A 23,560-nucleotide genomic window follows, 5' to 3' on the forward strand; every position below is an offset into this window, starting at 1 on the left:
CTCCACTCTAGAGTGTGAAGGGCAGCAACGTCATTTCGGGGAGGTGGTACCCTAGGGATCAGAGCCCTCCGCCTCCCTATATAAAGGAGCCTTACACACCAAGAGAAGGGAGTTCCCCCATTTTAATTTTCCTGCTTAGTAGTTTAGGAGGGTTCTCTTTAGAATCGGTAGGATTTTAGTCCTCTTCTAGGGGTGAAATCAGAGTCTTCCTTTCATTTCCTCACCATCAGTTTGCTGCACACACTTGGTTCCGTTTAGATAGCCGGTAGTTTGCTGATTTAGTGTTTGTTTCCTCGCACAATTTCCATTTCCATCTGTAATTCCACTCCGAGAAAGGGGTGATGAAACGACTTACGCTTTCCTAGCTTAGATTCTGTTTTCTTTTGATGTAATTGACTCTTTTCTTTTTTTTTTAAATCTAAGTTTCCGTTTTCGATTCTTAGCTTCGTGCTTGTTTTCTATTTTATGCATAGATCTGTTTTCGCTTTCGTGTTTTATGTTGAGTCCTAGCTTAGATTTGATGTTTTCTGTTTGAGTCGCTGTTTTCCGTTTAAATCTAGGTGTTTATTTTCTGTTTCTGCATGAAAGTGTCATATGTCGTGTTTTCGCTTTCGTGTTTTAATGGAACAGATGGAGTATATGTATTGAATTATTTGTATAATATATTTATAGGGATGTATTCAAATACTTTTCATATCTTTTGTCCTTTTTCCTTCTTAATCCTAGCCTCACGATTTTGTCATCTGACGGTTAGATTAATGTCACGTGTCATTTAATAATGCACATTTTCATTCTAATAATGCACAGCGGCTAATAATGCAACATTATAGACTAATAATGCACATTTTCATTCTAATAATGCACAGCGGCTAATAATGCAACATTGTAGACTAATAATGCATTGATCACAACCATCCAATTCAAGGATCCAAGGGCTGAGATTAAGAAGGAAATAGGACACTTAGGGTGCAAAGGAGCCTAACGCACCCCTATATTTATAACTCTTAATTATATGTACATGTATATTTTTAATAGTATATATTATGTTTAATTATATATCATTTATTATATATAGTGACATTTTATCATCCAATAAATTTTACGTTTAGTATATTTAATCATATTTATCATCTACTAATTTTAAATTATTATTTATCATTTCAAAGTGTTAATTATATGTTATTATTTATTAAATATTAACATTTTTATGTCGTGTATATTTAATTATATACTTAATAAAATACTCCCTCCGTCCACAAAAAATAGAGCAATTTGTGTATGGCACGGGTTTTAATGTAGAATTAGTAAAGTAAGAGAGAAGGGAAAAAAGTAAAAGAGAAGGAGAAAAAGTAAGTAAGAAGTAGTGTTAGTGGAATGATGTGTAGGGTACTATTTATTGAAAACTTTCCATAAATGAATGTGCTCTATTTTTTGTGGACGGTCAAAAATGGTAATTGTGCTCTATTTTTTATGGACGGAGGGAATATAATTTTTAATCTTTTTGTGTAATATATGGAGTATTTAACTATTACTAGTTTTTTAAATATATATTTATAGTATGATTTAATTTGTTTTGCAATGTATGATTAATATATTTCATCATATATTAAATTTTTTCATATATATACTTGCTACAGTATTCCGGTTGGACCAGTGGTCCAACCGGTTGGACCAGTTGAACTGTGAACCAATAGCCGTCCCAGTGCTTTTGCCGGTCCGATTTTTAAAACATTGACTTATACTAATATTAAAATTTTTAACTCTAGTCTCATTGAATTCGATGAAAATCATTCTAATCTATATAAAGCCTTTTAAGGAATTAAATGACACATTTCTAAATCCAATAAGATTCGGCTAATTACTCCTTTCCCATTCCCATAATAAATGACTTGGTTTATTTTTTAGTTTGTCCCACAATAGATGTCACATTTTATTTTTTAGTAAAATTTTTCTCACATATTAATATAAATATAATATTTTCTCTCTCCACTTAATATAAAAAACATCTTCTAAGATTCAGTGCCATTTTCCAAGTATACTACTACCTCCGTACCCCAAATTTTGACACAGTTTACCATTTCGATCCGTCCTTGAAAATTTGACACACTTTACTTTTACTTTTTTTGGTAGTGTAACTCATATTCCACTAACTCATTCCTACTCACATTTTATTATAAAACCTATACTTTAAAAGTATGACCCACATCTCACCAACTTTTTCAACTCACTTTCCATTACATTTCTTAAAACTCGTGCCGAGTCAAAGTGTGTCAAAATTTGAGGGACAGAGGGTAGTATCTTTTATAGGACAAAAGAAATACTCCCTCCGTCCCATTGAAGATGACTCACTTTCCTTTTTGGTTTGTCCCAATCAAGATGACCCATTACTTAAAATGAAAATCCATTTATCTCTACTTTATTCTCTCTCATACTTTACTCTCTCCACTTAACACACAAAATAAAGTTGCATAAAATCCCATGCCGCCCAAGAAAAGGGTCATCTTCCTTGGGACGGAGGGAGTACTATTTTCACAATAAAAAAATAATCTTCCTCCTTTGTTTTTCTACTTCTGATTCTTCTCCTTTATCTCTCTTGTCTCACAAAAACACACTTCAAATTCGGTTATTTCTGACGCGGACATTGTATTTTGGAATGCAGCAAAAATGTAAATTTGAAGATTGCTTATTCACGGATAACTGGACTAGCGAATGTTATTAACCAGCTTGAAATCCAAACCATTGGCCTTAAAACAAAATTAACAGCACTCCTAAGCCTGAAAGCTATATACAGCTATTGTAATACAATTTGCAAAAACACCATAATACAACTTTACTAAATCTCCTATTCAGTCTTGGCTCTGAGCCCCTTTGTCACTAGTCAAATTATCAACTAAAATCCTATCACAAGTTCCTTATCTTCGAAAATCGGTTGATATCATCATTTAATAATACATTCTTCCATTACGAGTTTTCAACATAGATCCCGGACTGCCATCAGCAGAACCCAATCACAAGAATTTTACCCCTACTCCAACAAGCATCACCTGCAAATTCTGAAAATCAAGTCAAACTCAGCATAGCACAAACCCAACATTTGATCAAAAAAGGACAAATGCTCATGTAAAATACTAAGATATGGGAAAAACACAATCAGGATCAGCCCACAAACTCTAACAGCACAATCCATGAAACAAAATTGACATTTCCCTGGCCTCAAGAGCACCTAGAAACATATTTCCTCGCTACATTAAACAACAAAAATCCATAACTGAGGTTTCAAATCCATACAGACAAAAAATTGTGAGTTTTGACACATTCAATCTAAGGGTTCAAATTTCTCAAGCTTACTGTCTCAACAAAAATAATCAAATACTGACGGGACCGAGTATACTTCCTTAGGGGGTAATCAGGTTCACACCTACATGAAAGAAGATATTTATGCAACCAATAAAACAAATATTCCCTCAGACACAAGTCATAGATGTTAGGGGAACAGATTTGTCTTAACAAGCTTCACAATACAGTTTATAACAAAATTTCAGAACTCGAAAACTTTCACATCAATTTTGAAATCACGTACACCAGAACACAATTTATAGACTAACACTTTCAGCATGATAAAACATTTCTCATAATCGTTAGTTATATACTCCTCATAATGATTAGTTAGATATCATATTGTGAGTCGGATCCAAGTGGACCTTAAATTCAAAGCTCAATCAAGGAGGATTTAATTATTTTTAAATGATGATCAGTGACAGCTTGTGGAAAATGATAACAATAAAGCAAAATATGAAAATAACTAACCAACAAACCTAATACCAAGCAGAAATCTTTTTATACCTCAGTCAGAAAGATTCTTTCATGTCTTAGGCAAATGCTCAGCATCGGATCCATCCCCAGAGGAACTGTCACTATCAGAATCTGCAAATGAACGCACAAACAGTGAAAATCATATACAACAGACTGAAGAAATCAACCAAGAACAGTAAGGATTAGAAAGTAAAAATGTACCACTTGAACTCGACCCCGAATCACTGCTAGAACTGCTAGAACTGCTGGTCCTACTCCTGTTTTGACCCTCTTTGTCATCATCTACAAGAGTGGCACCGTTTTTTAAAGCTTTGGAAAGAAAAAGTGGGGTAAGTAAGGAAAAACAAATGTCAGATTTAAGTCTCCAAGAGTCCATAAAGAGCAACCTAGAATGCCTGAATGAAAAAGTTCATAATACCTGTTCTACTTTCCATCTGGATTGCCAATGCTGGAGTTGAGTTCTGCAGTTTGGTTCAACACACTTGATTAGGATCAGACAGAAGAATTAATTCATAGTGTTATGCAATCAAGAAAAGAAAGCCCGTCCTCTTACCACCAACGAGGCATTCTGATTCCCCATGGTTCTTGCTTGAAGAGCGAGTTCTGCTTTCCTTTTATTTTTGCTCAAACTCTTTTTGTAATTAGTCACAAATCTGTCCAGCTCCCAGAGAGTCTCTGCATCGACACTATCAATCTCAACCTCAATCTCATCATCATTTTGAGAAAGAGCAGTATTTCTCTTGTTAATGATCTGAATAATAGCATCAAGCTTCTCATGAGGCAAGCCCTGTAGGTTGGTGCTGAGTCTTTGCTTCTCCTCATAAGTCATGTCCCTTTTATTAGGATCTTTTGCTTTAGGTTTTTTGGGAGCAGGAGTCCTGCCAACATGAGGTCGATGAATTTTTCGATCAACAGCCATGAATGATGTCACTGGCTCAGGCCTCTCAGAAGTTCTTCCCGGAGCAACAGAGTCATACAACGGAACTGAAGCAGCAGGCGCAGAGACTGGAACTGAAGCAGGGCCAAAATGAGAATATGGCACACCCTTTCTAGAAGAGGGTGTGGGTAATCCCCCCTCGTGATATTCTGGATATTTCCAATAAGAATTGAACTGAGAATCTATAATGGCCCACCTTTCCTCAAAAATCTGTGACAACTGTTCTGCCATAAGGTGAACGTCCTGCCCCTTCGGATTGTAAGTCATGGCATTGCGAAAAACTAGTCGTACATCCTCAGCAAACTCCCTTGGAGACTTGTAAAAATTCTGTGACAATCTAGTCTTAATGGTACCCAAGTCCATAGGATGCTTAATGACATCATGGTAATCAACCAATCCAAGTTGCTTGGCATTCACGGGCTCATTGAAAACCCAACTAAACTTGTGCTTCATCAACCGCTGAAGTAGGCTGCTACAGTTCTTCAAAACCTGATTCCTGTTCTTATCAAACCCAAAGCCAAATCCCATGGCATGATCTTGTTCTCCACTGTGTTTCCTCCCATTATTTGCTTTCAATCTCTTATTACTTTCAGAAGGCAGTCTATCTTTTCCCAAAAGAAACTCTGAATTTCTGTAATACTGATTCGCCTTCGGGGTACGTTTCTCCTTCTCAATAAACTCATTGGACCTATTATCTATTACTGCCACACTGAATTGCCTACTATACACCCGAGGTTCTAGATTCCGTGCAGCACCCATATCTGAATTGACCCTTGCTAATCCGACAGGTCTCGTTTCTTTGTGCCCCATTGTACCCATCTCTGCGTTCACCCTCAACAACAACCTTCGGTCAACCACATTACTTCGGGCATGCAGGGCTTGAGACTGAACATACTCACCAGCATTTGCACCTTCAGCATCGACATAATTACCTTTATTACTAAGGTTACTGTTGCTGGTCTGGTTATTATGTAAAGCAAGCTGGTTCTCTTTGGATTCAAACTGTTTAACTAGCCTCCTAACCTGATCAAGCTCGTGCTCTAGATTCTTCCTAAGAACCTTTATCTCATTCTTTGGTGTCGCTTTACATAAATTAAATCTAATCCTATCATCAACATTAGATACCACCAGTGGCACCACAACTCCATTGAGATTACTCCGAACATTACCTTCAGAAGCTTGAGGTGAAGCAGGCCTCATTTCTTCATCATCCCGTGCCTCATTCCCAACGAGTTGCTGCTCTTTGGCCACTTCAGGTGATTCCACAGCTCCATTGACCTTAGTGAGGCCATTGGCTTGCGGAACATGAAAATTAGGATGATCATTTTCTCTTAACAGTGATGGCACTAACTCCTTCTCACCATCAGCTGAAGGCGTTTTATCAAGCTCTGCACTTTGAGTACGTCGGCCTTCTTTAAGTCTATCACCAGTTTGACAACCATTCTCCGCTACGTGTTGACTTTCATTCTCTTCTAGCAGCAGTACCTGGCCTGAAGAATCTGTCTTTTTGTCCTCGGATTGATTTTGGCAAGAATCTACATCCTCCGACCTTACAACTACCTCAGAAGCACAACAATCTGCTGTCGAACAAGGGACTGTGGCCTGCTCCTCAGCATCGGTTTGAGCGCTTGTTGAAGCCTGATTTGTTGAGGGGGTAAGGGATTTCTTGTGGCTCTTCCGCGTATAAACTTTACTGTTCTCTGTCCATCGACACTTCCCTCTCCAATTCAAATCATCATTGAAATCCCCTAAAGTCCCTGAAGCCATACATGTAATCCCCAATTCCTTAATAAAAAACCCTTTCTCCCAAATCGAGACTCAAGAACCCTAGAATAAGCAAAATCGAAAAAAAGATCTAGGGTTTAAAGAACCCTAGAGTCGCAGAACAAACGCCCAGACCCAAAGTATAAGGAATAACGCACAGAAATGAAGACAGTTGCAAAATTAAATTAAAACCATATTTCACACAGATCCGAATTTCAGAACAATAAACAATAACCCCAAAAGGATGAAGAAAGATTCGAAAACGGATAAAATTAAGCAGAAATGAGTGTGGAAAGAAAAATTGATAAGACAAGCGAAAACATAAATTAGGGAAATTAGGGTTTGGGAGAGACGAAGAAGGAGGGAACTCTCTCTCTCTCTCTCTCGTGCTTTCTGTTCTTCGATCCGAACTCCCACTCGCTTTCTCTCTCCAGAAATCTTTCCTTATTTTGGCTCTCTCTCTCTAAAACGCTCTGCGAGTGGTTGCCATCGAACCACACGCTGCTTTTTTATCACGCGCGCTTGCCGCCACAGTTACTGATAGGGTGCCACGTCATACGCGAGTGACGGCGCGTGCTTTGCTCATCAGCGATAACTTTCATTTGCTCGTCAACACGACGCGCTTTTATTGGCAGTGGTAAGTTGATTACTACCTCCAGAATAAATGTTCCATATTTCACCTGTTTGATTTCGTAAATGAAAGTGTATATAAAATTTCTTTGTACAAATTACTACTCCCTCCGTCCCGCTTAAGATGACACGTTTTCATTTTTAGTTTGTCCCAACTAAAATGACACATTTCCTTTTTTGGTGACTTTCTCTTTCCAATTAATACACTCAACCACTTTTTCTCACTCCTATTAAAATATTCATCTTTCTTTATCTCTCTACTTTAATACTTAGACACACATTCTCTCTCTCCAATTAAACACTTTAACCAATAACTTCTAAAACCCCATGCCGGCTAAGCAATGTATCATCTTAGCCGAGACGGAGGGAGTATTTGTTTAGGAAAATTTAATAAATGTTCCATATTTCAGTGAATTACTATTTGTTTACTATTGAGCAAGAGGTAATGAAAATGTTTCATGGAACATACTTACTTCGTCCAATATTACTTGAAGCGTTTCTTTTCGCCATGAGATTTAAGAAAATAGAGTTTAGTGGGTTAAATAATGTAAAATAAAGTAACAGAGATGGAAGAGAATAATGTACATGTGATTAAATATTTTGTTTTTAGCCAAAAAAAAAATGACTCAAGTAACTTCAGACAACCCAAAATAGAATACGACTCAAATAACGTAAGATGGATCGAATATTTGGTTGACTCAAATATTAAGAAATTGTAGTATAAACAAAAGTGGATGGTAAAAGTTAGTAAATTATACTCCCTTCGTCCCAATAAATATGCAACTTTTGGTTTCAGGCATGTAATTTTGTGCAGTATTGTTTTGTAAGTTAATAAAGAGAGATTAAAGTAGGAGAGAACAAAAAGTAGAGATGGTGTTGTTTTCATTTTAGGAGACTTTTCATTTTTATTGGGACAATCTAAAATGGAAAATATTTCATTTCTAATGGACAGTGGAGTACTAGTATAAACAAAAGCGGATAGCAAAAGTTAGTGATTGTATCTCCTACTTTTATAATTTATCTGTTTCTCTAACAATAATTTTTTTTTTAGTTTTGGTATGTCCGCTAAAAACAGAAGTTTTTATTTTTATGGAAATTTTGGGACTCATTTTCAACTAATACACTTTTCTTTTTATCATTCTCTTACTTTATTAATTTTGCATTAAAAATTGTATCATTTCAAATATTTATATTTTAGGAGACGAAGAGAGTATTAATTTTATAATAAAAAGTGAGTGAAATAAGTTAGCGGAATGTGAAGTCTATTTACCAAAAATAGTTAAATGAAATAGGACATTTATTAGTGCACGGATAGAAAACGAATAATGAGACATTTAATATCGGACAAAGAGAGTTCTTATATGTGCATGTATAATATTCTCATCTTTTTATTTTAACGTCCAACTATCTTCTCCGTTTCAAAACTAAGTACAACTCAACTATCTTAAGTGCACCTGCAATTATTAACTAGATAGGGCGCTGGTACGTCCTACAGCGACGGACTGCCGTTGTGGAGCACCCGTCCCAACAGGCACCCTCGGCTCTCACTCCTCCTCGTCCTCGTGGTCCGTGCTGTTGCCGCCTCTGACGTCCCCGCCCCAATCTCAACGCCATAATCATCAATGGGTGGCATTCCTATGTCGCGCCGACATGCGTCGATCACATCCTTGCACATCCTTTTGTACACAAAATCGTTCGTGCTATACCACCTATGCATGTTCTGACTCATGGTCTTCGTTAGCTGCGCGCGGGCAAGACGGTCATACTCATCTGGGGCTTCAGGGGCCTCCGATTCGAACTCGAAGGACCCGCTGCGGCTGCCGCTTCCCCTCGCCATCCGCTGCGCAGACTTTTGCGCCATCAGGCGACAACGATGGCGAGAGTCTGATTGTGGTAGCGGGGACACTTCCTCGGCTTCGGGGAGCTCGTGCGAACCAGCACTGCTGCTGTACTCACCAGAAGAGTTGATCTTCGTCCGCTTCCAGCCCAAGTCGACACCCGCACAAAACTTTTGCGAACCCCTGACCACGAGAAAGGCCTCCCATTGGTCAAAATCTTTGAACTTCAATTCTTTGTCAGGGTACTGGGACAAGGCCCAGTTCTTCACATCTTCCTCAGACATGCCGCTGGTTGCCATGCGCATATTGTTTTGGTAGAGGGCGGCAAAACGACTGAGCTTAGGCCTCAACCGATCCCACTGTTTCCGGCATTGCTCGGGACTGCGAGGCTTCGCCCCAGCCAGTTTGTGTGTGAGGTAGGCCTCACTAATGCGATGCCACAATCGGTCAATATACTGGTTCATCCCGACATAGGGATCCTCGACTACACCGACCCAGGACTTCGCAAGCGCGGCGTTTTCCCACACGGTCCAGATCGACCTCTTCCCCCGCTCCTCCTCCTCCTCTACCCCCGTTTGCGAGGAAGAGCTCGGGGCTTTCCCCTTGCCCTTGCCCTTGCCCCTACCCCCGACCCTGGCCTTGCCCTTGCCTTTGCCCCTGCCCCTTGCAGCAGGCTCCGCCTCATCGGGAGTCTCACGGATCGGCGATAGCCCCAACTCCTGCCCCAACTCCTCAAAAGAGAAAGTCTCGATGCCGGCATACTGAGTCTCCGGAACAGTACTAGTGGAATCATCGGACAACAAATTTATATATGGGCGATAGACAGATTCCCTAGGTGTCTGAGGGCTCCTGTGTTGCATGGTCCCACCCATCCCCGCCATATTTGGCGTCATACTACCTATCCCCTAGGCCCGGGCATCATCCCACCCACCCCCTCCATATTTGGCGTCATACCGTCCATCCTCGCTGCCCTGGGCATCATCCCACCCATCTGACTCATCTAATTGTACATCTTGTAGAACATTTGGGGAGTAATCCCCGCCATCCCTGCCATTTGGGGATTCATCCCCGCATTAAAGTTTCCCTCCGTTCCGGCGGGAAACGTGGGTGTGTTTGATCCGCTCGTGGTGGGGGAGTTCCTATTGTACTCCATTTATAGTAGAAATGAAACTTGTAGATTAGAGAGAGAAACTTGTCAACACAAGTGGTGTGAATGAAATCAAGTTCAATGAGCCGTATTTATAGAGTTTTTTTTTTTTTTTTTTAAATTAAATTTTAAGTCGGACGTCGGACCCTGACGTCCGACCCTCGCCACAATGGCGGACGCCCGCCCGCCCGTCTTTCGGATATCCGAGGATATCCGACGTCCTCACGGGATGTCCGTGTCCGATGTTTTCCTTCACAGTGGCGGATGTCCGGTCGGACTTCCGGGACGTCCACCGGTGGAGATGCTCTAAATGAAAGTATATATAAAATTTCTTTGTAGAGAAAATTTAATAAATGTTCCATATTTCAGTGAATTACTATTTGTTTACTATTGAGCAAGAGGTAATGAAAATGTTTCATGGAATATATTTACTATGTCCAATATCACTTGAGGCGTTTCTTTTCGCCATGAGATTTAAGAAAATAAAGTTTAGTGGGTTAAATAATGTAAAATAAAGTAGATGAGTGAATAAAGTTAGAGAGATGGAAGAGAATAATGTATGTGGGATTAAATATTTTGTTTTTAGCAAAAAAAAAAAAATGACTCAAGTAACTTGAGACAACTTTGAATACGACTCAAATAACGTGAGATGGATGGAATATTTGATTGACTCAAATCTTCAGAAATTGTAGTATAAACAAAAGTGGATGGTAAAAGTTAGTAAATTATACTCCCTTCGTCCCAATAAATATGCAACTTTTGGTTTCAGGCATGTAATTTTGTGCAGTATTGTTTTGTAAGTTAATAAAGAGAGAGTAAAGTAGGAGAGAAAAAAAAGTAGAGATAGTGTTGTTTTCATTTTAGGAAACTTTTCATTTTTATTAGGACAATCTAAAATGGAAAATGTTTCATTTCTAATGGGACAGTGGAGTACTAGTATAAACAAAAGCGGATAGCAAAAGTTAGTGATTGCATCTCCTCTTTTACAATTTCTCTGCTTCTCTAACAATTTTTATTTTTTTTAGTTTTGGTATGTCCGCTAAAAACATAAGTTTTTATTTTTATGGAAATTTTGGGACTCATTTTCAACTAATACACTTTTCTTTTTATCATTCTCTTACTTTACTAATTTTGCATTAAAAATTGTATCATTTCAAATATTTATATTTTAGGAGACGGAGAGAGTATTAATTTTATAATAAAAAGTGCGTGAAATAAGTTAGCGGAATGTGAAGTCTATTTACCAAAAATAGTAAAAATGAAATAGGACATTTATTAGTGAAATATTCATTTTCAAAAAGTTAAATGAAAGAAGTATATCATATATTTACCTTCTCAAAAAGTGAAATATTCATTTTCAAAAAGTAACACATTCAAAAGAAAAAAAATATATAGAAAGGTAAATTATTTTTAAAAATTACAATAATAGTACAAAATGCATTAAAAAACATAAAGTATAATACCTTCTCAAACTCCTTCTCCCTTGGAGAATAGTTTTTCATAAAAAGAAGACAAATATGGTAGTTATAAGATTTTACCTCTCCATTGATGGAGAAATAAAGATACCTCTTCAAAATGGGAAAATGTATAATATCTTCTTTAATACATTTTCTCTTGGAGAATGAATTTTCATGAAAAAAAAAGGTAAATATGATAATTATAAGAGTTTACCTTTCCATTTACCTCTCCCCTCGGAGATGCTCTTTGTCACTAGCAAGGTTTTATGCTTACCATGGTTTTCACACTTTTGTGGTTCAGATTTTGGGTCACAATATAGTGTTTGGTACTCCTTCCGTCCCATTCAAAATGATCATCTTTCATTTTTTATTTGTCCCAATCAAAATAGCCACTTTTCAATTTTGGAAATAACCTTATCTCTTCTCTGTAAAATACTAAACCACATTTTTCCTCTCTGCTTTATTCCACCTAACAACACTTCCTAAAATCTCGTGTCATTCAAGAATGTGGTCATCTTGAGTGGGACAGTGAGAATAATATATAATGTATCCATGAAATTGCAATGCAGATTGTTTGAGAGTTGTGAAAATAAAAATAAGGAGACCAATCTATCCCTGTTAAAACCATCTCCAACAGTACTGTAAAACTTAAAATGCATTATAATAATACCTTTTATCGTACTACAAACAAATTCCATTATAAGTATTTGAAGAAAAAAATATCTATATTTAAATTTGCATTTAATGTATATCAAAAATATTTTTTAGATTTAATTTATTCCATTCAAGTTCAAATCCATTTATATTAATCAAATAAAAGAATGGAAGAAGAGAAATTAAAATACAAATATATAGAAAACCTTACAGAAAGAATATAAAAACTTACAAAAAGAAGGCAGCGGCACGAAAAAGATCAAGATGTGAAACAATAACCTAATTTAATTCTATTAATATTTAATTGGTTATTAATTAATGGATTGGCCCATAGTAAAAGTTAATATTATTCAATATATACAAAAATTTATCTTTTTATACTAAACAAACGATGTTTTACTCCCAAATACAAAATCCAATTTTTATTAGTAAAATTAATACCTCATATGTAAACACGTAAATATAAATATGTGTGTAAGACTATAGTTGTCACGACCGCACTTTCTAAGGATAGAAAGTCCGGTTGATCGCGACTAGGGGAGGATGAAAGAAGCGGGGAAAAAAGGGGAAAACTGTGGCACAACTAAACTTGAACTGAAATAACTTGGAATATATATAAAAATCAGAGTGCATGGTACAAGAGAATGAAATCTCAACTTTTACATTGCAGCGGAAGAGTCAAGAGCAGATGACATCGTGTATGGAGACACGACGCATCCAAGTACTATTCTATCGAAGGATCTTCATCGTCTATGCTCAACACCGCCCGCCGTCATCACTGCTCAACCAGCACATTTTTAAAACATATGCAGGGCTAAGTACTTGGTGTACCCAGTGGACACGTGCCAAAATATATTTTACTAAAAACTGGTTTTGTCAAGCCACTCTTGAGTGAACTCGGGGTTTTAGTCAAAGTTCCGAGAACACTAAAACATTTTTCTTCTCAATTTTCAAAAGCGATCTGTCGATCTATTTTCCTGGAACATATGCCATATCTGACTAACTCCTGAGGAACATAAGCCCACTAAAACTCCTAGTGAACAGAATTCACGAAACTCCTGGTGAACCGGAATGTATGGGCTCATCCCACTTACAAACCCGAATTCACAAAACTGAAACTCCTGGTCTAGTAGCGACATTGTCCTCGCTAGTCAATCAGATAGGCAAAGTTCAAAACAAAACATGGCTTGCCATAACCTTTGCAACTTTAATTTTCTCATAAAATCTTTTTGGAACATAAACTCATTTTTCTTTTATCAAAAGCCGAACACATAACTTCGACTAAGGCTAACAGTTCATAAGCACTCGTTAAGTAACACACACTGTCACATAACATCACTTTCACTTTATGCAAATAGCACTCTTCATAAGACTGCACATTAAATAGCAAACTCGCACTTAATATCACATCTTAAATAGAAAGCGCACCAAATACTTTTCATAAAAACTGTAAACATGCTTTAAACTAAAAGCTGCCTAAAAATATTTTAGTTCGAAAGCCCACCTCGTTCGCTTAAAGCTCCTTAACTTGAATTTTTCCTGACTCCACCCTTAACTCGCGGAGATAACCTTTTTAAAAACAACACAACTTACTAACAAGACTTAAGAAAATTCTTAAACTTTTAGAATGCATGCCCCTAAGAAATCTTGGCCCAAGAACTTAATCAGAATTCTAGCATAAGACCAAATTAATTCTATCCGGCCCAACGGCTCTTCTCCCTCTTTAATCTAATTTGGCTCAATGATCAATTATTCCAGCCCAACATCAAATTACAAATCTCAGCCCAAACATTTCTTTCACTTAAGCTGCTGGCCCAAGCAATTAAATTAGAATAGTCCAACTAAGTTATTCCATCAGCCCAAACCTCAATAAACTTGGTCCACTTAAATAAAGTCTCTTGGCCCAATACAAATAATTCCCTTGGCCCAAATTATTCCCTCCTCCATCGTGACTTTCTCCCTAATTTCGCATCTCTCCCTCTCTCTCACGCCTCCTCCGGCGAAATCGCCGTCAACGTCTCGTCCTCCACCGGCTATCACCGCCGGTGTCTCTCTGCCGCTGCTGCCAGCGCTCTGCATCAGTTCTCGCCGTCGAGCCCTCCAAGAGGCAGCGACTCCAGCCCTCTCTCAACCTTCCCTCGACGGCGCCGACACCAGCCGCCGCCTTACTCTACTGCCCCGGCAGCGTCTCCGCTTAGCCGGGCCTCCCGGAGCTCGTCGCTGCCCGTCCGTCGCCGGGCAGCTCCGCCCAACTAAAGCTAAGTCCTCCTTCCCCCTTCCCCTTTCAAAGCATGGTCCTTTAAAGCTTTATGTTCTTGGCAGATTGTTATTGCTGATTTATCAACTGATGAGGGGAGTCTAATTGCATTTGAGAGGGATTTGTGATTTGAGAAGGAGTGTAGCTATTGGAATAAGTCTTATTGTTATGAGTTCCATTCCTAAGTTTCTTTCTGTGATCTTCTATGATTCTAAGTTCTGGTTCTTGGTTATCTACTATGCTAGCTCTACATGATGCCAAGGGTTATTGGGTGTTGAGGTTGTTACCTCAATTTGAAGAATCCTCTCGGATGGGGACCGATGTCCTGCCTCAAACTCCTCCTTGCCCCTCCTCCACTTCTTGCTGCTCTCTTGAATATTTGGTGATCTTACAGTGTTGAGAATGAGGGGAGGAGAAGGAGATTGGTGTTGTTTATATAGTGCTCTATCTTTGGCCTTTTGTGCTTGATACTTGGAGGCAAAGGCTCCTATTTTGGGGATGCCAGCTCCACTACTTTTGAGCTTGATGTTCATGCTATCCTTACTATTTTGGTGTATGTGTGGCTGTCTCTCTTGGCTGTTTCCTCAGCCTTGATCGATGGAAAAACAGAATCTTGCTCATGTCTATATTGGGCTTGTGTAGAGGCTCATTCTACTATGCTCTCTTGTCTTGGTTCCTCTTTGATGCTAGTTGAGAATGTGACAAAAATAGGCTGACTTCATGCTCTAAATGACAGCCTCCTAGCTGCACTATTTTCGTCTATTACTCCACTTTCCCATTTGAGCCTGTGCCTCCCTTCCTTGTTATTTGTGAGTCATCTTCTAACCCCATTTTTGTGCTAATTTGCAGGTACATGGCTAGAGCTTTGGAGTCTTGTGGCTGCTCCCTAATCGAGAAAGAGAGTGGGGGAGAAAGAAAGAAGATGCTCCTCTAGAGATCCCTTGGCTCCATCACCAAAATAGCTAGCTTCCAAACTTGTTGACTAGTGAAGGAGGATAAGTGGTGTAGAATAGATGTGTGTGTTGTCACTCTCACATATGTAAACATGTGCTAGATGTATCTCCAACATTCTTGTATATCTTATTCCTCACATATTTATTTAGTAAAAGCATAGCCTTTACTTTTTATCCTTGAAATATAAATTTCCCTGCACTTTATTTCTAATAGTCTCTTTGTCCAATTTTGTTTTTACTCCAAAACTAGTGCAAGAAAACTCGGGTTGTTACAATAGTTTTATTAGTTGAACTGTTGCTACCCTCTCTCTCGTACATGACAAAAGATTTTTAAATAATGAAATTATATTCGCTTAAAATAAAGAATTTAGAGTAAATAAATATAAAAATATATATTTACATATAATAACTAATTAAAATAAATATTTATAATATTATAAATAATTAAAAATATTATAAACAACAACAAAAAGATATTTGTATACTTTTTAATGAAACGTTTTATATTTTAGCAGATGATTGTATACATTTTAATATTTATAATAAGTGTAGTAGTATAAAATAAATGAAATAATAAAAAAGGAGATTTGTGGATTAAAAAGAATAAGACATACAAATAAAGAAAAATGTAATACTACTATTTACAAAAGAAAAAAAAAACTAACAATTTGAACGAATAAATAGTTCATCGGTTCGATTAACAAAACATAAGTATTCATAATTACAACAAAAAAATAAGAAAAACAATAACAAACCAGTAATTCATATGTTTTGATTTGCTAACATTTTATAACTAAAAAAATATTTTTTTAGGATTAAGTAGACAATATAAAATGAATTAAAATAATCGCAATTAATAAATGCATTTTCATCAAAATTAAATTCAATAGTACATGATAATATTTTAAAAATTATTCTCACTCCTTCCCCAAAGAGTATAAACTACTCCCTCCGTCCACAAAAAATAAAGTACAGTTACCATTTTTGGCCGTCCACAAACAATAGAGCACATTCATTTATGGAAAGCTTTCAACAAATAATAATCCTACACATCATTCCACTAACACTACTTCTCTCTTACTTTTTCTCATTCTCTCTTACTTTACCAATTCTAAATTAAAACTCGTGTCATACACAAATTGCTTTATTTTTTGTGGACGGAGGGAGTATTTCATTTTTGTTCGTCTCTGAAAAGTATGAACTTTCTAATTTTGAAAAGTTCAAACAACATACCACCCCTAAACATCATTTTATTTATAACTTATACCATTGCTATTAACAACTTATACCATTATAATAATATGGACTCCACTCTCCACTAACATTATTTCCACTATCCTCTTTCTCTCTCTTACTTTTACTCTTATTTATTAAAACCCGTGCTTGACAAACACGGATTTTGCATGTTTTAAAGGGAAAGATTTGACTTGTTTTAAATGTCAATCATGCAAATTATGTTCTTAAATTTCATATGTTATACATTTGGTATTTTTGACGTGTTTGTTGAGAAATGATAGAAAAAGACAGAAAAAGGTGCAAAAAGGCCAAGGTGCAGCAACCTCAGTTCAAGCAGAGTTTCCCGGCAGTTATGAAGTCCAACCAGTGATTAATTCATATGATTCTCTTCATCTTTGAAAGAGCTTCGTGTGGATACCTTGCATGTCTTAATCGGAGTTCTGTGGAGAAAGTTATGACCATTCTACGAACATTGCGCAGTGCAGTCAAAGCTGAAGGAAATTTAGGCGAAAATTCAGAGAAGAAAATAAAATATTGCCCAAAATCATCAAAAATAAACCTTTTTCCAACCTATAAATACCTCTTAACCTAATTTATAATATTGATCTCAGAGCCTCCAATCCTTCTCCCCATTACACATTCTTCCATTCCTTATTTCACAAATAATTCATCCATAGTCTATTGAAGCGGAGCTCCTCAGATCCAGGCAAGAGAAGACTGAAGATTGAAGATTCAACTTTGGGTTTTATCAATTTCTTTCATGTCTCGTACTTTTATTGTTTTTACTACTTGTCTATAAGTAATTAAATATCATTTGTAGATTTTTTGTTGAAGACTATTATGAACATGTTTTGATTTATTGAATTAAACCTTTTCCTAGCTCATGTGTTTATTTTGCTTGTTCTTATGCTTTCATTGTTCTTTTGTCTGGCCAGCTTTAGAACTATGTTCGTTTAACTTGATTAATCGAGAGATAGTTAGTTATACGTGGTAAAAGGAACGAGTACAACATATATGTTTATCTGCACTCGAGAGAGGGAACCATTTGTGAGGGTCTGAGTCTTTGATATTTTTTGCATTTTTAATACAACTTGGGTGGAAAGGAAGTTGCAAAGACCATGTATTTGGGAAAATGAAGAAATAAGAGAGAATAAGAGAATTTCACAAATACAAAGACTAAAACGCTTACGAGTGATATAATGGTTAAAAGAGAATGGACAAAAGGGCATAAAAGACTTGAAATACTCCCTCCATCCCGGCTAAGATGACACATTACTTGGTAGACACGAGATTTTAGGAGTTATTGGTTAAAGTGTTTAATTAGAGAGAGAAAAAGTGGGTGTAAGTATTAAAATAGAGAGAGAAAGAAAGATGGATATTTTAATATGAGTAAGAAAAAATGGTTGAGTGTATTAATTAGAGAAAAAAAATTTCCAAAAAAAGAAATGTGTCATTTTAGTTAGGACAAACTAAAAAGAGAAATATGTCATCTTAAGCGGGAGATAGGAAATAATAAAAAAGTATTTGAAATGTGATTATATCTGCATGTAGTTCCATGGATAATGTTTTTTTAACTTTGATATTTGTGACGTTAGAACTGCCATACGTAGGTCCATTTGATATAATATATTTTCTTGAATAAACATGAGACTTGCGTTATTACTAGTGATTTATTTTGATGAAATTTTTAATTTTTAGTATGAGATTAGTTTTCATTGACGGGTCGAAATGAAAATATGTGAATATTAAGTTAAAATTGGTGTAGAACTATCAAATTTGACATAAATAACATAATAGGTATTACTCATTTCGTTCCAAGATAAGTGCAACATTTCTTTTGGACACGAGATTTAAGGAAGTGTTATTTAAAGAGTTAAAATAGAGAGAAAAAAGTATGAGATAGAGAAAAAGTAAAGAAGTAAAAAGAGAATAAAGTTGGTGAATAATTTAAGAGAGATAATTTTTTTGCAAAAAAGAAAAATAACTCATTTATAATGGGACATCCCAAAAAGTAATGTGATTCGCTTTTCTTGGGACGGAGGGAGTAGAAAATATATTAAAAAATTCAAAATTATTATTTCAAGAAAAATAAACATAATAAAATAAATGAGAATATTATGGATTATCACATTAATTTCAAATACTATGAATATAACTTGCAAATATTTGAATGGATATTTATAATGAAATGAGTTTAGTTCCAAGTTTAATTTTGCATTAGTATTGAAAATTTTATTTCTAAATATAATGATGACTTTATAGTACTATAGTAAATTATTAATTAAAAATATTGAGTCATCCTACCGTGAATCATAGTATACTATAAAAGATAGTACTAATTAAGATAACTCATGTCTTAATTGTCAAATTTTAACACATGTCTCGGCCATACATAAAAGAGACCAAATATAAAGAATTGTAGTACTAAAGTTTAAGTTAGTACTCTTATTTGACTAAGTCAATAATGAAATAAGAAAGTCTATCTCTTCCCTATTTCTCTTTTAAAGTTATATTGAGCAAAGAGAAGGAGAGAGAAAACTCATCCCTACCATTTAAACCTAGCCTGGATATTTAGTCGGTTTGGTTAATAACCAAAGTACCAAACTGACACGTCGGTTAACCAACAAAAAAATTAAACCCAAAAAAGAACCAGAATCGGTATCGAAAAGTTTTAATTAGATCGGTTATATATCCCAAATACAAAATTTTCAAGCTTAGGCAACCCACTTATCATAATTTATAACAATTTCTTCTTCCATTATTAGTTTTACGTCCAATGTGGGATAAATCTATTTTCACTTTTGCTTATCCTATTCTAACTCTCATCTTGGGATAAATCTATTTTCACTTTTGCTTATCCTACTCTAACTCTCATCTTCTCTAGTTGACTATAGTTGATGTAGGCATGTTAACATATACTAGCAATTAGCAAATGAAGTCATATGTGGTTGAAATTACACTAAGTTCCTTATGATTATCTATAGTATTTATAGTAGTATAATAATTTCAAGGACTTCAAAAGTTAGAATAAGAAGTGCTATAAAAATGAAAGTTTAATATGTATACAATCACAATAAAATAAAAGTTAAGTAGACGCACAACGGAGATAAATAGGCTAAAGAGAGACACTTGCTATTCCCACATCGGTTTTTAAAGAAACAGAAGAAGAGACGACTTGTTATAAATGTTGGCATTCTAAATTTAAGTGGGTGTAATATTTAATACTCTTCTGTCCATTTTAAGTGATATATATTTCTTTTTGAGATGTCCCACTCTAAACGAAACATTTCTAAAAGTAGAAATGCCACTCTTTATTTTTTCTCTATTATCTTACTTTATTCCTTTTACTTTATTTTTTGTTCCACAAAACAACACTATTGTGCCGAATCAGAAATGCTAAACTTAGATTGGGACGGAGGGAGTATAATATATGGGTCCTTCTTAATAAGGATTTTGGTGTATATCTATATATGGGATGATTAATTGTCCCACTTCAATATCAGACTTATTTATGATATTTAAATATTTTTATAATATTTAATTATATTACTTATATTTTTGGTTTTTTCGTGTTTTTTTTCGGTTATGTGTAGCTTTGAAAAAAAAAAATCAGTCTCAGCTTCTTCTTCTCCGGGGTAGCGCCGACGACCAACGGAGGGGGGCGACCATGGCGGGTTTTGATAAGGCCAATTTCATGCATCGGTTATGGGGGTAAATTCTATGATTTTCATGGTCTAATACAGGTTTTAAGTTCAGGTGTGTGGAGAATCCGCCAGGTCTAGGAAACGGAAGGAGACAATTACCAGGTGGAGGAATCAAGCGAAAAGTGGAGTGAAAGAGCATAATTCAACTTGATCCAGGGAAGCAAGCAGAAATGAACAAATTAAAGGGACTTTCTAGGAGGGCAATTTTGAGAATTCAGAGGAGCAAATACCCTAGAAGTTCGGGCCTCGCCTATAAATAGAGGCGGCATTGATCAGAAAATCATCACCGCTCTCTCATTCTTAGCTCGCTCACTCACACACACATTCTCTGCACACTTAGCTAGCATGGGTTAATTCAGCGTTTCGGTGGTAGTTAGTCGTAATTCTGTGGTGTAACACCGTCCTTTTAAGGGCGAAGATACAATTGTTCTACTTTTCATTGTTTTGCTTTCGTCGTGAACTTCGTTGCCGGAAGCTCAACAATTATTTTGTGTTTGAACCGATTATTCAGTAGCTATGGCATTTCTACTTTTCTGTTTTACTCTGTCTTCTGATGTTTGATGCTATTTACTGATTTTGGGTGCTTTTCACATTTGACTGTTGAATCGGAGTTGAGTTGTTGAATCGGAGTTGAATTGTGGTTGAATTGTTTGAATCAGAGTAAATGGAGATGGGATTGATTGTTGTTGATTTTGGATTGCTTGGATCAGGAGTGAATTGAGTGTTTGTTGTGTGGATCCGATACAGGGTGGTGTGAGTTTGCACGGTTATGGATATTTTACTATTGCTTTTGTTTTACTTGGCCTAGAGGTTTTAGATCTGTTTATTTTCCGGTTAATCGTAGTTTCTGACGTCCGATCTGGTATGCTCTGTTCCGATCTGTTCTATTACTCTGTTTAATTCGTGTTTATGTTTGTTTCGTTGAAAAGGATGAAGATCGTTGTTAGTTAGATCCAGAATTGTCATCGCTTGTTCTCTACAGCTTTTCCGTTGTACTTTTCTGTTTTGGGAAAATGGTCCTCACTGCATGTTTTCTTTTCTACCTAGTTGTTTTAGGAAATCCATTTGCCAGGTCTAGTAAGTTTAGTTACTGAGTTCCACTTGCTGTTTACATGATGAATGTGTATGTACTCTTTCCTGTTTCCTAGGTCTAGCTGTTAGAATAGGTAATTTTGCTTTTCCCAAGTTTAGTAGTTTAAATTCTCAACCCTTAGTTGCGTGGCAACAACCGACCCCTTTCCAAGTCCTCTAGATTCCGAGTCACGTCCCGTCCTTCTCTGTGGGATCGATTCTTAGCTTACCTATACTGACTATTAGTGTAGCGGGTTGAGGTTTTTGAGAGTTGTCTGAGAGTGAATCTGTCCGATTTATGATCTCCTAGACCCTGTGATCTAGCGAATCCTCTTGAACCACACAGATTGTACCTCAGATGATTCCTCAATTTGAGTTCTTTTGCTTTGCTTCTACTTGCCTCCCATGCATGACTTAATTCCGGATCTTCATCAAAATTAGTTTCATCAGCAATACACGGAATTAAAATTAAAGAGAGAGAAGGTTTGAAAGATTTCACCAATTTGTCGAATATATGAGAACTTAATTCGAGTATCATATCATGTTTCTTCTCCCACTTTTCCCATGTTTCCATTGAAGTTGTCAAAGCTTCCATAGCAGTGTCTAATTTGTGTTTGCTTACAACACCTCATCTGCACGTTTCTTGCTTCTTTCTAAGAGCCCACTCATCAAGTCTTCAAGACTCTCATATTCTCATGTCCTTTCCCACATCTACTAAAACGGGAGAAAGACATTGTTGCGCTCCTTGCCTTCCTCAAGTACCTCAGAAAATAAAAGAAAAAAACAAAAATAAAATTAATTAATATTACACTCTAAATTAGTATAATCAACCTTTCCACAATATCAGCTTAAAGCAAGAATATTCCTCGGCAACGGCGCCAAAAACTTGATGCACTTTTTATTAGCATTAAAAATACATGCAATTATACAAGTAAATCTAGTATAGCCAAAAGTCAATACCGGGATATCGAACACGGGGAATATAATTGCAACTGACTATTATGTACTTAGCGTCAAATACTATCTAGAGAAACAAAAGAATTTTGGATTTTTGAAAGTAAAAACAATTAAATGCAAGTAAACAACTAAATGCATATAAATCACGGAGATAAAAGTATAAAGATAAGGGAATTCCAGGGATGTGCGTTCACAGTTATGGTTATACAAATTCCAACTATAATACCCTAGCACAGTTAATACTTTGATAAAACGAATCACCTAGCTTATGCTCATGCGATGCAAACGTTGGTTACTAACATTAGGGTTGTCAATCCTAAATCTGTTACTCCCAAAAGTCTCTAAGACCCTTGAAAAGTCATCACTCTCAATTAACAATGCTGTTTTAAAGGAAGCTAATTGTAGTGTCTACTAAGTGGACGTAGCTCGCTAGAATCCTCTCACAACTATGAAGCAAGTTATATTAGATTACGCACGAATGTGTCACTCAATCATGAAGCTTTCAGATTAATTTAGGGAAGAAACAAAATAAAAACAAAACGGATATTAAAAAAGGAATTGTATAACCAAAGTCGTTACTAACACATCCCTAGAATCCTATGAATTTAGTTACACATAATGTAATAATTTAAAGACATAGATTAAAGGGAAAACAATTGTAACATAAAACTAAAGTAAATAAAACACGTAGGTTGAATCCTTGTCGTTTTGATGTTCTTGACTCCTTCTTCAACTCCTTGCACAATGAAGCACTCTAACTTTTAATCTCTAGAAAATATGTTGCAAAAAGAGGATGAAGAATTAGGGTTGGAGGAGGAGTATTGGAGACTCCCCTTTTGGGGGCTATGGAAGGGTGAGTATTATGAATTAGGTTATGGGATATTTATAGGCTTGAAAAGAATTTAAATTTGGCAAAAAGTTTCCTCCAAGCAATTGTAAAGATGGAATTTTCGTGCCCCATAGTAGAATGAAAAGATTTGGCTTCACAAGGTAATGTCTTCTTTCCTTCTTTAAATTTCCGCCACCACTCTGTACTTGACAGCTTTGTGCGACTTTGGTAGAACAATCATAACTTTCTCCACAGAACTTCGATTGAGATGATCTTGGTACCACCGCGAAGCTCTTTTGAAGATGAAGAAAAT

General features: G+C 36.2%; 2 protein-coding genes across 6 annotated transcripts; both read right to left on the reverse strand.

Annotated features, from left to right (window-relative positions):
- Positions 1-2,683: 2,683 nt before the first annotated feature.
- On the reverse strand, positions 2,684-6,995 carry LOC125212214 (transcription factor GTE4-like). Of its 4 annotated transcripts, none has more exons than XM_048112316.2 (5): positions 4,367-6,995; positions 4,232-4,274; positions 4,015-4,095; positions 3,844-3,924; positions 2,684-3,053 (listed from the first exon to the last, which is right to left on the reverse strand). In XM_048112316.2, the coding sequence occupies exons 1-4, from the start codon at positions 6,515-6,517 to the stop codon at positions 3,863-3,865; spliced, it is 2,337 nt and encodes a 778-aa protein (XP_047968273.1). In that variant the 5' UTR covers positions 6,518-6,995; the 3' UTR covers positions 2,684-3,053; positions 3,844-3,862. The 4 variants fall into 4 exon arrangements, with proteins under 4 accessions (XP_047968273.1, XP_047968271.1, XP_047968269.1 ...); XM_048112314.2 differs by having other exon boundaries at positions 2,684-3,044; positions 4,015-4,122; XM_048112312.2 differs by having other exon boundaries at positions 4,015-4,122.
- A 206-nt stretch (positions 6,996-7,201) lies between these two features.
- LOC125216470 (uncharacterized) lies at positions 7,202-15,639 on the reverse strand. 2 transcript variants are annotated; one of them, XM_089068928.1, is made up of 3 exons: positions 14,785-15,639; positions 13,745-13,809; positions 7,202-13,018 (listed from the first exon to the last, which is right to left on the reverse strand). In XM_089068928.1, the coding sequence occupies exon 3, from the start codon at positions 9,873-9,875 to the stop codon at positions 8,634-8,636; it is 1,242 nt and encodes a 413-aa protein (XP_088925054.1). In that variant the 5' UTR covers positions 9,876-13,018; positions 13,745-13,809; positions 14,785-15,639; the 3' UTR covers positions 7,202-8,633. The 2 variants fall into 2 exon arrangements, with proteins under 2 accessions (XP_088925054.1, XP_088925055.1); XM_089068929.1 differs by having other exon boundaries at positions 7,202-13,612.
- Between the last annotated feature and the right edge of the window lie 7,921 nt (positions 15,640-23,560).

Source organism: Salvia hispanica, chromosome 3 (assembly GCF_029641045.1).
Source record: "Salvia hispanica isolate PSC_SH4W2 chromosome 3, Shi_PSC_v1, whole genome shotgun sequence".
NCBI classification, from domain to species: domain Eukaryota; kingdom Viridiplantae; phylum Streptophyta; class Magnoliopsida; order Lamiales; family Lamiaceae; genus Salvia; species Salvia hispanica.